The sequence below is a fragment of the Lissotriton vulgaris genome, chromosome 7 (genome assembly GCF_964263255.1).
Source record: "Lissotriton vulgaris chromosome 7, aLisVul1.2, whole genome shotgun sequence".
Classification (NCBI taxonomy): Eukaryota; Metazoa; Chordata; class Amphibia; order Caudata; family Salamandridae; genus Lissotriton; species Lissotriton vulgaris.
Genome location: NC_141695.1, coordinates 1,743,685,643 through 1,743,700,740, shown reverse-complemented (window position 1 = coordinate 1,743,700,740; position 15,098 = coordinate 1,743,685,643). Strand labels below are relative to the sequence as shown.

Here is a 15,098-nt window from a genome sequence, read left to right as displayed (position 1 = left end):
TCACAGTCGAACACCGGCCAGGACCAGATCACGCCAACGCAGACGGCCTGTCCCGGTTTTTCCGCCTCGACGACGAGAGTCCCCAAGAAGATGGGTAACTCTCCCCGCCTTCAGCTGGGGGGGACGCATGTTGGACAGGCCACATGAAGGGCCACTCTCCCCCAGCCCAACCAGGCCCGAGAGCCGCCACGACAGTACCACGCATCATCATTGTACATCTGCTGCCCTCTCCGGGCCCCTGCCTGCGAGGCAAGCTAACCTCGTGGGCCCGATCCCCTGCCGGCCCACGCGGCCAACCTGAACCGCCATCTTGGACACTTCACCACGAGGTCACCTGGCCCCCGATCGACCCCGACCCTGGGCCTGGTCCGGCCTCAGACATCTCGGCACCACCATCCACCCAGGAGGTGAGAGGGCTACTTGGCGAGTCAATGGGAGAAAGAGGTGTCGATGGCTCCCCCCGCCAAGTGCCGCTCGCCCATCGCGCCCCCGGGCGCTGGCTCCACCCCCCTGCTGGGTGTCTGGAACCCCGCATCCCGGACCCCCGACCTCCAAGTGCGAGGGTCCGGACATCAAAGCACGCCAGCCCTATAACTGGGGCAGCTCCAGAGCAGGAAGGCAGTTGTATCTTGGAGTCGAGAGACGTAAAGAGGAACTCATCCTGAACGGACTACTGGCGCTGCCGTAGCTCTGTCCTGTGTACCATCATCCTGCCTGTTGGCGCTGCCACAGCCGTCGTAACCTTCATCCTTCATCGTCGTCCGGATCTGCTGGCGTGGCCGCGGACCGTTGTAACCGTCATCTTCATCGGGACCTGCAGGCTCCGCCGCGGACCGTCATCTTTCATCCGACCATCTCGGGACCTGCTTGGCTCCTCCACGGCCCGAACCTCAAGAACGCCGAGCTCAAGGATTGGGAGCTATTTTTGGACTCACCGGTAACTAAAGACTGTCCCGCTACCCTTTTCCTCAAACCAAAGACTAAGCTAGAGGGGACCCCTGAGTCCAGACCTCCTTGTACCATATCATCGTAACCTAAGAATTGCATATAAAGTCTCGTTAACCTTCAGTCTTGTGTGGTGTCCGTCTGTGGGGGGGAAGTTATTCATCTGTACAGTCGTTGGAGACGGCTCTCCCTGGAGACCTCTCCCCGTACCTCGGCCGACCCTCCCGGTCCGTCTAACACAGGGCAAGCATGAAAGTGAAGGATGAGTGATGAGAATGAGGAATGAGGTGTCTGAATGCAGGATGTATACCCAGACACCTGGAGTAACTTATACTTGTATTGATGTGCGAGTTGTATATGTACAGTATAGAACCTGGCCACAGACTGAAGCCTTTTGGTTAAAAGTTGAGCTAGTAAAATGATCTTTGAAGTGGTAAATGAATTAAATTTCAGTTACAAAGATGCTACATCTGTGGAATGTCCTAGGGCTTTACCGTTGGAAACAAAATTAAGAACCTGGTGCTGGGAAGGGAAGGGGGGAACTCGGGGATGAAATTGTTTTGTGAGTGGCAGGGATCAACACAAGATGGACAAGCTGAAACAAGGAAAGCTATCCAACAGAAAGCAAGTAAATAAGAGGGACAGTAAAACAAGCCAATGGTATCAAGGGGCGGACTTGTAAGCCCCTTTAAGTTGTTTGTAAGCCAACAATATGTTTTTCACAATCAGGGAGCTGTTCCTTCTAGTATTCTCAAACCAAAAAAAGAATGACACTTTTCCTGATGTGACCCACCCCCTGAAATTTTCTCTTGAGTTTAATGCATGGCAAAGGAACTTGGAGCAGCATTTCAGTGTTCGCATGTCCTCCGCCCCATTAAAACTCTAAGAGCTATACAGCTGTGCTAAAGTATTTTCAGGGGCATACACTTGGCAGGGGGAGCTGAAGATAAGATCTTAAGGGATCATTCAGGAGGTGCTCCTTGCTTACTGATGAAACTCTACATTTACTATGGATCTTGTAATCACTCAGCAGAGTTTGGGATGCCTCTACATCAACTTCATGGACAATGTTGTTGTAACGGTCATCACTACCAACAACACAACACTAAAAAGCTCTTCATTTCAGAGACACCAAAATGATGGGGCTTACTTTATTAATTGTTAGAAGGCTTAAAATACAGTCTCGATCACATTTGACATAATGTGAACAGTGCTTGAACCACCAGTGGGTAGGAATCGGGAGCTCTGCCTTCTTGCCCTAAGGAAATTACTCAGCTTGCATATCTTATGGAAGAAGCTTCAGGTGTGACCTCCAATCCTTGTGTCAGGGGCTCTCTCAACCTGGCAGTGGAAGTCAGTAGGAAGAATCAAAGGGCTCATTTACAGCATCTTTCCCACTGTCCAGCCCAAATAAAGTCCTACTTCTGCCTTTTTCCTCTGCCCTCTCTCAGGACCATACCCTTTTCTGTTCGGTTCGGTTTGCCATCATTTGTCTTTGTCAGGTGGGGAGGGGGGGGGGGGGGATCTTCTGTCTTCTCTATGCAACAGTCGAGGAGCCTGCACACGACTTCATAGGTAGACTGCTGACCATGCACCCTTTCCCCGGCAATCCCCCTCTATACACTGCCTGCATTGATTCAGTAAAATCCTTCTCTCTTATGCTGTGTGCCATAGAAATAGTCCCCTGGTCTCCCACCTGTTACAGGCACTCCTGCCGGCTCCAGACGCTGTGGCCCCTGCACTAGAAAACTGCAAAGCTGAACAGGAAGGAGTTCTAGCATCAATTGCAAGATGGTCACCACTGTGGTAAAGTACAAAAACATGGTTTCCGGTTCACTTCTGCCCAGCTGCAGCCCCCCTGCCCCCCAAACTCAGATTCCAAAGTTTGAGACCAATGAGTTATCCTACAGCATTTCAAATGATTGGGGTATTGCCAGAGGTTCATTAGACAAGGCATGAACTCCAAGCGGTAAATACAACAGAGAATGCCTTTACCGCAGTTAAACTGGATTGCCTAAAAGCAGGCGCGCAACACCCATTGGGCTCACGGGGCTTCAGCCCCCCCCCCCGTCGTGTGTTTCAGCCAGGGCGAAGACAGCGTCGCGGGCTGGCGACGTCTAATTGCAGCCGCACCCGAGTACTTAGTTGTAAATGAGGCTTTTGTTGTGTGTTCCCCCCTTCTTACAGCCACTCTGTCTAAGTTCGGAAGAATTAGCCCCCCCCCCCGAAATATTTTTCAGCCCCCCCTCCCCCCGAAATTTGGCTCTAGTTGCCCGCTTGTCTAAAAGGCACTGAATCCCAACAAAAAAAGTGCAGCAGTGTGCATGTGGAAGAGCAGGGGCTACCACAGTTGCTGAGAACTGATTTTGAGGCTACGCAATGATGGTCATGTGATGCAAGTGCAACAAAAGCTTGTACATTTTTCATTCAAGACTTAGAAATGAATGTCCTCATAGGAAAATAGTTATTCACGTTTAAAAGATTCCAATAAAGTAGTACGCAGTGCTTTAAATGGGCCGGTACTCACCGGTACGGAGTACCGGCACTTTTATATTTTCTCCCCTTAAGTACAGGGACCTTTCCTCGAGAAAGGAGAGTACCGGTACTCATAACGGTCTGCTTTTGATGCGGCTGGTGCTGCGCTCCTGAGCCCCGTCCTTTGCAGGTCTTTCTGCACGGCCTGCAATGAGTTAAAAGGCCTTTCAACCCAAGCTGAAGCCTGGGCTGCTCTGGTTCAAAAGCGGCACCACAGCAGCCCGTCTTCAGTAGAAGACATAGCTGCGTGTGCCTCTCTGGAGTGAAAGGTCAAGTATCCCTGCAGGGTCCCTTTCAGAGGGGGTCTGAATGTGACAAAAAACCTGATGGGTGCGAGCGTGGGCCACATTGTTCAGGGCACACAGCCCGTTAGTATGCCCATTGTTGTAATACTGCGCAAATCTTCGCCCATCAACAATTTAAATGAAAGGGATTTGCATGAAACAAAACCCCGGCCCTCTAGATTACATAAATGCATTCATGTTTTTTTTTAAATTGCAGCACTAGTACTGATTCGTCAGTGTGCCATTTAGTGACAAACATAGCCCCGCCCCTTGCCCGTCCCCAATCCACTGCCTATTTTTGGTGAGTACCTGCACTTATTTTTTCCCATTTAAAGCACTGGTAGTACGTCATAGCTCCTGGAAACCAACATTAAAGACTAAATGACAACAAAAAATAAAATTAAGTAACAATATATTGATAAAGTTCTCTTGCAGACTCTGTAAAGGAGAACACAACAAATGGCCGTTTTTTGGGGGAAAGGTGGCATCCCTACTTGTGAGATGCCTTTTCACTGAATGCATTCTCCCACTGCGGCAGTAAAAACTAAATACAAAGTACAGGAATAGGCTGAGTGGAGACACAGGGGGTACGAACCAGTGAACAAAACAACAAAGCCTCCTTAACGAGTTGCAAGCGGGATGTAAATGGCCTTTAAAAGACTTGTGAAAATCTCAAGCCCTCTGGAGAAAAGAATCCAGACACTGCCCTGCCCCAGCAAGTCAAGCAGCCCGGGCTGACACGATGACGGAGGGTGGGGGTGGCTAAATCCCTTTTCGCCTCATCAGGCGTGCAGAATAATCACAGGTAACTGGGGCAAGTCAAAGGTCAAGTATAGCCTGTGCAGGGCCTTTGTTCTCGCCTTCGCGTGCTAATGGTCCTGCGAATACAGAAAGGAGAGGGGGAAATTCTTTGTTCCCTCGTCCCCCCCCCCAATGTTGTCCCCCGCGTCCCCCCCACTCCAAAATCTGGGGGGGATATATCCCCCTCGTCCCCCACAGTTCCTACGCCCATGGTAAAAAGCTGTCCGGTGAACGCTGAGCGTCACTTTCTTTGCTTATCTATTTTCTCTATCAGGGTGTGTTCCGCGTCCAGCCTCTAGAGGGCGGCAGTGGCCCATCTATGCCTTTAGGAAGAGCCCATCACGAGGAAACACAAAATCATCTTTTATTCACACCCAACAGTGCCAGGGTACCGCGGTGCACGGCCCGTCACGTCCTACTGGGCGGGCAAGTAGAGCCCAATTTCGTTAGGGGGGGGGAGGTTTGTGGGGGGGGGGGGGGTAATTCTTCCAGCCATAGGCAGAGTGGCTCTAAGAAGGGGTGAAAACACAACAAAAGACTCATTAACAAGTAAATGGACTTTTAAAGGCCTGTGAAGTATTCGGGTGCGGCTGCAATTAGAGGGTCGCCAGCCCGCGAAGCTGTCTCAGTCCGGCTGACAAACATGACGGTGGGAGGAGAGGGGGAGGTACTGCAGCCCGGTGAGCCCAATGGGTGTTGCCCGCTTGTGTCCTACTAATAAACCAAGGTCAGGGGCAGCTTTAGCACGGGCGAGCCCAGGGCGCCAATTTTCTGTGGGGCGCATGGAGCTGGGTGAATTAAGGTTCTGCCAACAGCAGCGCCCTTCTCACCTGGCTCCGGCCTTGTCCTTGCCTGTTTGTTCCTGTCCGATTTGCCATTTTAAAGTGATTTAAGCCCTTCATCAGCAAATGGCGGGCGATGTTTTTAACTCCCCTTTAGCCCCCTTCCTTGCCCTCCCTTCAGGGGACTCCTGTTGGCACACATCAACAAAACCATCATCTGTGTGAGGCAGCTAAGCGATGGAGATTCAAGTACGCTGGAGGATGCAGGGATGTTTGTGTCCAGGGGCCACGCCCTGCTCATCCAGGCACTGACCAGTGAACACAAATAGGGCCGAGGGACCCCCTGCTGCCTCATTTAATTCATTACCATCAGCAAGGGCACCAAATCTCTCTCCGGCCACACCCAAGGCGCTATCATAACAGAGGCTGGCTCTGGCCAGGGATACCTTGCTATTTCTGGCCAGGTGTCAGTGACACTGCAGCCATGTACCGAGGTACCCCAGTCACTCTGTGTACAGAGCAGAACACCCCAGTATTTCTAAAAGTACCCCCGTTGTCTAGCGGCGGTCAATCACGCCCCTAGCTACACACACCAGGCTACGACAGCGCCCCCATTCATCGTACCCCATGGGCACCGACACCCCGGCCATACATGCAGGGCCCCCATTCATCGTACCCCATGGGTATCGACACCCCGGCCATACATGCAGCACCCCCATTCATCTTACCCCATGGGCTCCGACACCCCGGCCATACATGCAGCACCCCCATTCATCGTACCCCATGGGCTCCGACATCCCGGCCATACATGCAGGGCCCCCATTCATCATACCCCATGGGCTCCGACATCCCGGCCATACATGCAGCACCCCCATTCATCGTACCCCATGGGCTCCGACACCCCGGCCATACATGCAGCACCCCCATTCATCGTACCCCATGGGCTCCGACATCCCGGCCATACATGCAGGGCCCCCATTCATCGTACCCCATGGGCTCCGACATCCCGGCCATACATGCAGCACCCCCATTCATCGTATCCCATGGGTATCAACACCCCGGCCATACATGCGGGGCCCCCATTCATCGTACCCCATGGGCTCCGACACCCCGGCCATACATGCAGCACCCCCATTCATCGTACCCCATGGGCTCTGACACCCCGGCCATACATGCAGGGCCCCCATTCATCGTACCCCATGGGCTTCGACATCCCGGCCATACATGCAGGGCCCCCATTCATCGTACCCCATGGGCTCCGACATCCCGGCCATACATGCAGCACCCCCATTCATCGTACCCCACGGGTATCAACACCCCGGCCATACATGCAGCACCCCCATTCATCGTACCCCATGGGCTCCGACACCCCGGCCATACATGCAGGGCCCCCATTCATCGTACCCCATGGGCTCCGACATCCCGGCCATACATGCAGCACCCTCGTTCATCGTACCCCATGGGTATCAACACCCCGGCCATACATGCAGCACCCCTATTCATCGTACCCCATGGGCTCCGACACCCCGGCCATACATGCAGGGCCCCCATTCATCGTACCCCATGGGCTCCGACATCCCGGCCATACATGCAGCACCCCCATTCATCGTACCCCATGGGCTCCGACATCCCGGCCATACATGCAGCACCCCCATTTATCGTGCCCCATGGGCTCCGACATCCCGGCCATACATGCAGCACCCTCATTCATCGTACCCCATGGGTATCAACACCCCGGCCATACATGCAGCACCCTCATTCATCGTACCCCATGGGCTCCGACACCCCGGCCATACATGCAGCACCCCGATTCATCGTACCCCATGGGCTCCGACTCCCCGGCCATACATGCAGCACCCTCATTTATCGTACCCCATGGGCTCCGACACCCCGGCCATACATGCAGCACCCTCATTCATCGTACCCCATGGGCTCCGACATCCCGGCCATACATGCAGCACCCTCATTCATCGTACCCCATGGGTATCAACACCCCGGCCATACATGCAGCACCCCCCTTCATCGTACCCCATGGGCTCCGACATCCCGGCCATACATGCAGCACCCCCATTCATCGTACCCCATGGGGTCCGACACCCCGGCCATACATGCAGGGCCCCCATTCATCGTACCCCATGGGCTCCGACATCCGGGCCATACATGCAGCACCCCCATTCATCTTACCCCATGGGTATCAACACCCCGGCCATACATGCAGCACCCCCATTCATCGTACCCCATAGGCTCCGACACCCCGGCCATACATGCAGGGCCCCAATTCATCGTACCCCATGGGCTCCGACATCCCGGCCATACATGCAGCACCCTCATTCATCGTACCCCATGGGTATCAACACCCCGGCCATACATGCAGCACCCCCATTCATCGTACCCCATGGGCTCCGACATCCCGGCCATACATGCAGCACCCCCATTTATCGTGCCCCATGGGCTCCGACATCCCGGCCATACATGCAGCACCCCCATTTATCGTGCCCCATGGGCTCCGACATCCTGGCCATACATGCAGCACCCTCATTCATCGTACCCCATGGGTATCAACACCCCGGCCATACATGCAGCACCCTCATTCATCGTACCCCATGGGCTCCGACACCCCGGCCATACATGCAGCACCCCCATTCATCGTACCCCATGGGCTCCGACATCCCGGCCATACATGCAGCACCCCTATTTATCATGCCCCATGAGCTCCGACATCCCGGCCATACATGTAGCACCCCCATTCATCGTACCCCATGGGTATCAACACCCCGGCCATACATGCAGCACCCTCATTCATCGTACCCCATGGGCTCCGACACCCCGGCCATACATGCAGCACCCCCATTCATCGTACCCCATGGGCTCCGACATCCCGGCCATACATGCAGGGCCCCCATTCATCGTACCCCATGGGCTCCGACATCCCGGCCATACATGCAGGGCCCCCATTCATCGTACCCCATGGGTATCAACACCCCGGCCATACATGCAGCACCCTCATTCATCGTACCCCATGGGCTCCGACACCCCGGCCATACATGCAGCACCCCCATTCATCGTACCCCATGGGCTCCGACATCCCGGCCATACATGCAGCACCCCCATTTATCATGCCCCATGGGCTCCGACATCCCGGCCATACATGTAGCACCCCCATTCATCGTACCCCATGGGCTCCGACATCCCGGCCATACATGTAGCACCCCCATTCATCGTACCCCATGGGCTCCGACATCCCGGCCATACATGCAGCACCCCTATTTATCATGCCCCATGAGCTCCGACATCCCGGCCATACATGTAGCACCCCCATTCATCGTACCCCATGGGTATCAACACCCCGGCCATACATGCAGCACCCTCATTCATCGTACCCCATGGGCTCCGACACCCCGGCCATACATGCAGCACCCCCATTCATCGTACCCCATGGGCTCCGACATCCCGGCCATACATGCAGGGCCCCCATTCATCGTACCCCATGGGCTCCGACATCCCGGCCATACATGCAGGGCCCCCATTCATCGTACCCCATGGGTATCAACACCCCGGCCATACATGCAGCACCCTCATTCATCGTACCCCATGGGCTCCGACACCCCGGCCATACATGCAGCACCCCCATTCATCGTACCCCATGGGCTCCGACATCCCGGCCATACATGCAGCACCCCCATTTATCATGCCCCATGGGCTCCGACATCCCAGCCATACATGTAGCACCCCCATTCATCGTACCCCATGGGCTCCGACATCCCGGCCATACATGTAGCACCCCCATTCATCGTACCCCATGGGTATCAACACCCCGGCCATACATGCAGCACTCCCATTTTCTGTCCTCAGTTCAATGACACCCCAGTCATACACCGAGGCACTGTGGGATCTCCACTCACTCTTTCCAGGGCAACAAAACCCCCTGTCATACACCAAGGGCAGCGGTACCCCATGTTTATTTATTTATTTATGCATTTTTATATAGTGTGTACTTTACCCGAAGGTGTCAGATCGCTTTACATTAGAACCTGTTACATTACATAAGGACTTCGAAGTACATGAATTACATATAAGATGCAAACAGATACCAGTGTCCAAGCACAAAAATAAAGCGTTACAATGGTGTGTACGAGAACTGTGCAAGATAAACTAACAGCGTATATATAGTGTGTCACTATTGGCGAGAAGTGATCGCAAAGAGTAAGGAACTAGCATAATGATATGAGATAGCATAGGTGTATGTGCATTAGCTGGCAGTGTTGCTGCCCTACCCATAGACTGTTAGCCCTGTACCCCCTTTCCCACAGTTGTGCTCTTCTCACCCTATGGTCTCCCCTTGCAGGCCACAAGGGCACTAACCTCTCGGTTGAGTGGGTGCCCACTTCCCTGCAGTGCCTGGAGGGAGAAAGCGCCACACTCAAGTGCCACTACGCTCCGGAGAAGGCTGGTGTCATAGTGACCTGGAAGAAGATCACCCAGGCGGCCAGGAATGAGTCTGTGGTCACCGATGTCACCCCCAGCAGGAATCCGGAGGACAAGTTCTACTACATGCCAGGGCTGGGCTCAGCCAACCTGACCATCAGCGCGGTGGAGAAGGCAGACTCCGGCCTCTACATCTGCAAGGTGTCCAGAGGGGGCAAGTCCCGCAGCTCCTGTGGCACCTACCTGCGTGTCCTGAGTAAGTACCACAGGGAACCGTGGGGAGGGGGGTCCCCACCAACCCTGCTAGAAGTTCATAGCTGCCAGAGGCCCTCTTCAGCCTCTTCTAGCTGATAGCCAACACTACTCTGAACTAGGGTGACCAACTAACATGGGTGCCAATTTAGGACAGTCAGTGTAAAAATTCAGGACAAAGGGAGAAAATTCAAGACCAAAATTTGGGACAAAACATACGTTTTACAGACATATCAAAGGCGGTCGCACAATAATATATAAGTAAGTAAACAGACAACCAAAATAGGTACAAAAAGAGAGCACAGAGAGGCAACACAAATGTCAAAAAGCACAAATGCTAAGTAAAAAGATCTATCCGGACTCTTCAATGACGTTTATCAAATCTTTTAATAGTTGCTTGAACCACAAACTCGTAATGCAGTGCATGTGCAGCCAACGCGTTTCACCCTGACCAGGGCTTTCTCGGGGCTGCAAACATAACATAAATACAGTCAGACAACAAGAAATGACAAAACATACAGGCCAAAACACAAACCTAAAATTTCCTAAACATGCCAAGATTCTTTTATACTTATAAGTAGGATAAATATCTCTACTCAGTACTCTTGGGCAAAGGCATTTACATATTCAATTATGCATAGTATTTTCCTAAAACAAAAGTTCAAATTACAAAAGTATCGATAAGCTGCATGAGCCGGAAAAGAGAGGAAAGACACCAACCACCAAGCAAGATTACAAAGAATTCCAAGGAAGAACCACAACAAGAGACCTGTGTCAAGAAAAGAACCCAAAAGACAAATCCACCTAATAGAATAAAGCTTTTGGACAGATAATTTAAAATTAGAATAAATCATCAAACGCACACACTTGTGTATTGTACACACCCACAAGTGTCTGCCATTAGGTCGAAACAACAAATCGAATTACTCCTCACCAGTAATAAACTGTACTATACTTTGAAAAGTACTCTGGAATGTACGCAGATTGTTGAGAACTCCATGATAACTGTAAAAGAAAACTCCCAAAATCAATCATATGGCCTAACTCTATTAAAAGGCGTGAAGATCAAATGTGTTTTTGCATGCATTTCAGCGTAAAAAGGACAGTGAAAGGCAATACTTAAAAAGAGGGGTGCGGCAGGGATGCATATTGGCCCCTCTAAATTAGGGGATTCCTTCATAACTTGCTGCAAAGACATTCCAAGAGCCGGCACCTAAAGGATTCCGGCACTCCTGTATGCTGACGACGCGGTTCTAGTGTCCAGAACTCCCAGTGGGCTGCAACTGCTTTTACATTGTTTTATAGATTTGGCATGTTTAGGAAATTTTATGTTTGAGTTTTGACCTGTATGTTTTGTCATTTATTGTTGTTTGACTGTATTTATGTTATGTTTGCAACCCTGAGGAAGCCCTATTGAGGGTGAAACGCGTTGGCTGCACCTGCACTGCATTGCACTTTTGTGGTTCAACCAACTATTAAAAGATTTGATAAACGCCATTGAAGAGTCCGGATAGATCTTTTTGCATAGCATTTGTGCTTTTAGACATTTGTGTTGCCTCTCTGTGCTCTCTTTTTGTATTATAGTGGTGGGGTTCATTGGCAGTGGACCAAGGAGTTGGGCAATAGTGACTTTGTGCTTTTAAACATAGTTACAGCCAGGTAGTGTGGTGTTAATAATCCCTTGCTGCCATCTCTTTTTTCTCTAACCAAAAAAAGTACAAGTCAAAAGAAGTTTATATAAGGTTGAGACAATCGTGCACTTCACAGTTTTTTCACAGGCCCTTTCTGCCATCAAGATTATGCGAATGTGACAATAAACATTAAACAGTATTTTTTTATTTGTATGTTTAAATCTTACTTTTAAATGTACAGTGGAAACACTGTTCGTTATTTTATTTCTATATTCTCCAGCATGGCGCCAAGACAAAAGCAGAAAGCCTTGCCCTAGTCTGATGAAGTGGAAGGCACCCCACATGCTGTCACTACAATAGGACCCATTGTCATTCTATGAGTGCTAATCAGCTGCAGTGTCAGAATGACAACAGCCACTCCACAGTCCGCGCACGGTCCGGGAGGGGCTGCTGCGGGTAGCCGCAGTCTACAGTTTAAAAGATAAGAGCGAGAGGCGCCCAGTGAAAACCTTTAAAGTCATGGGGCCTCTTGCAGGGAAACAGCATACCTTTAATGAAATTTCCTAATTTTATTTTAGTATGATCACATGCCTTGCGGACATCATACTAAAATAGCTGGCGGTCCGTGAAATTTACGGACGGTTGGCCACCCTACTCTGAACCCGGGCCTAGACAGTCCTCACTCAGAGCACCCAATCAAAGCTACAGGCTCCTGGTTATTCCAGCTTTAATTGCCCTGGTATTGCAGTCAAGCGATTTTCAGTCATTGTGCTAGCGCCGGGACACTCATTCGAGTAGCTGTGCGCGTAATAAAACCCATATAACATATTATAGCAAGCAAAGCGCTGCTGGCCACAAGTGCCAACCGGAAGAGGAGTCATGGGCGTCAGGGGGCATGTGGCAGTCGTACAACTGACAGACCTTGGACCGACAGGAAGTCAGGGTCACTTGGAGGGAGACAACGCCTCCCCTTCATTGGACCTATCATGGCCCCTGCTCATATCTGCCTTCAATTCCAGGTCACCCCTCTTTCATTCTTCATTCACGCCTCATTCCACCCCTGCCAGTCCTGCTGCCCCTCAGTCTCTTTTTCTCCCATCGGCCCCAGAGAGATAAGGGAGGTCCGGTTGTCTTCAAAGATCAGGTGCTTCCAGCCGGCGTCTGTGAGGACGGGGAAGGGAGGGGCAAGGCTGCGCGTGCCAGGGTCCAATGCCGTCAGTGTACTATGGGTGGCAGAGCTGCATATACAGGGATAAAAGGTGCCCACTCCAGCAGAAGCACTGTAAGGGTACCTGAGCGGCAGACGCCACCCCCCTACCTCTGCCATGAACACTGTATGGGTACCCAAGGGAGAGGCCCCCTCTGCCATGAACATTGCAGTGGTACATGAGGGGCAGGTGCCCCCTCTGACATGAACACTGTAGGGGTACCCAAGGGCAGGTGGGCCCTCTGCCATGAACACTGTAGGGGTACCTGTGGGGCAGGTGCCCCTCTGCCATGAACACTGTAGGGGTACCCAAGGGCAGGTGCCCCCTCTGCCATGAACACTGTAGGGGTACCTGAAGAGCAGGTGCCTCCTCTGCCATGAACACTGTAGGGGTACCTGTGGGGCAGGTATACCCTCTACCATGAACACTGTAGGGGTACCCAAGGGCAGGTGCCCCCTCTGCCATGAACACTGTAGGGGTACCTGTGGGGCAGGTACCCCCTCTGCCATGAACACTGTTGGGGTACCCAAGGGCAGGTGCCCCTCTGCCATGAACACTGTAGGGGTACCTGAAGGGCAGGTGCCTCCTCTGCCATGAACACTGTAGGGGTACCTGTGGGGCAGGTGCCCCCTCTACCATGAACACTTTCGGGGTACCTGTGGGGCAGGTGCCCCCTCTGCCATGAGCACTGAAGGGGTACCCGGGGGCAAGTGCCCCTCTGCCATGAACACTGTAGGGGTACCCAAGGGCAAGTGCCCTCTCTGTCATGAACACTGTAGGGGTACCTGTGGGGCAAGTGCCCCCTCTGCCATGAACACTGTAGGGGTACCCGAGAGCAGGTGCCCCCTCTGCCATGAACACTGTAGGGGTATCTGTGGGGCAGGTGCCCCCTCTGCCATGAAGACTGTACGGGTACCTGAAGGGCAGGTGCCCCCTCTGCCATGAACACTGTAGGGGTACCCGAGAGCAGGGTCCTCCTCTGCCATGAACACTGTATGGGTACCCAAGGGCAAGTGCCCCCTCTGCCATGAACACTGTAGGGGTACCCAAGGGCAGGTGCCTCCTCTGCAGTGAACACCGTAGGCGTGCATGTGGGGCAGGTGCCCCTCTGCTATGAACACTGTAGGGGTACCTGTGGGCCAGGTGCCCTTCTGCCATGAACACTGTAGGGGTACCCAAGGGCAGGTGCCCCGTCTTCTATGAACACTGTAGGGGTACCTGTGGGGCAGGTGCCCCTCTGCCATGAACACTGTAGGGGTACCTGTGGGGCAGGTACCCCCTCTGCCATGAACACTGTTGGGGTACCCAAGGGCAGGTGCCCCCTCTGCCATGAACACTGTTGGGGTACCCAAGGGCAGGTGCCTCTCTGCCATGAAGACTGTACGGGTACCTGAAGGGCAGGTGCCTCCTCTCCCATGAACACTCTAGGGGTACCCGAGAGCAGGTGCCCCCTCTGCCATGAACACTGTAGGGGTACCCGAGAGCAGGTGTCCCCTCTGCCATGAACACTCTAGGGGTACCCGAGAGCAGGTGCCCCCTCTGCCATGAACACTGTAGGGGTACCCGAGAGCAGGTGCCCCCTCTGCCATGAACACTCTAGGGGTACCCGAGAGCAGGTGCCCCCTCTGCCATGAACACTGTAGGGGTACCCGAGAGCAGGTGTCCCCTCTGCCATGAACACTGTAGGGGTACCCAAGGGCAAGTGCCCCCTCTGCCATGAACACTGTAGGGGTATCCAAGGGCAGGTGACTCCTCTGCCGTGAACACCGTAGGGGTACATGTGGGGCAGGTAGCCCCTCTGCCATGAACACTGTAGGGGTACCCAAGAGCAGGTGCCCCCTCTGCCATGAACACTGTAGGGGTACCTGTGGGGCAGGTACCCCCTCTGCCATGAACACTATTCGGGTCCCCAAGGGGCCGATGTTTCTCGCAGCTGAAGTCCTCTGCATGGCTGTGGGAAGCCTCACAGTCCTGAGCCTTTTTCTGACCCGTCCTCTATTTTTCTCTCCGTGGACTCTGCAGTCTTCACTCCCGCGGGAGGACGTACACCTTTCAATGAGAGATGTTGGTGACGAGAGCAGAGCTCAGTTAAAAGGGGGCACATGGTACACACAAAGTGTACTCCTGAACTTCAAGTGGAGGTACTGCTTCAGATCCGGCCAGCCAGATTTACCTGCACGCCTGGTGTTGAGGTGACCTTCGACCCTCTCCTGTGAAGCCTGCATCAGTTCCCAC

At 53.0% G+C, this 15,098-nt stretch overlaps 1 protein-coding gene across 2 annotated transcripts in view; it reads left to right on the top strand.

Moving 5' to 3' along the window:
• CD79A (CD79a molecule) overlaps positions 1–15,098 on the top strand; it is a 180,338-nt gene that overhangs the window by 21,335 nt on the left and 143,905 nt on the right. For both annotated transcript variants that reach the window (XR_015297664.1, XM_086933025.1), the window contains exon 2: positions 9,693–10,028. Coding sequence is in view for 1 of the 2 variants with exons in the window: in XM_086933025.1 (XP_086789151.1) it covers positions 9,693–10,028 (336 nt within the window). In the remaining variant the exon portion in view is untranslated. The remainder of the gene's footprint in view (positions 1–9,692; positions 10,029–15,098) is intronic.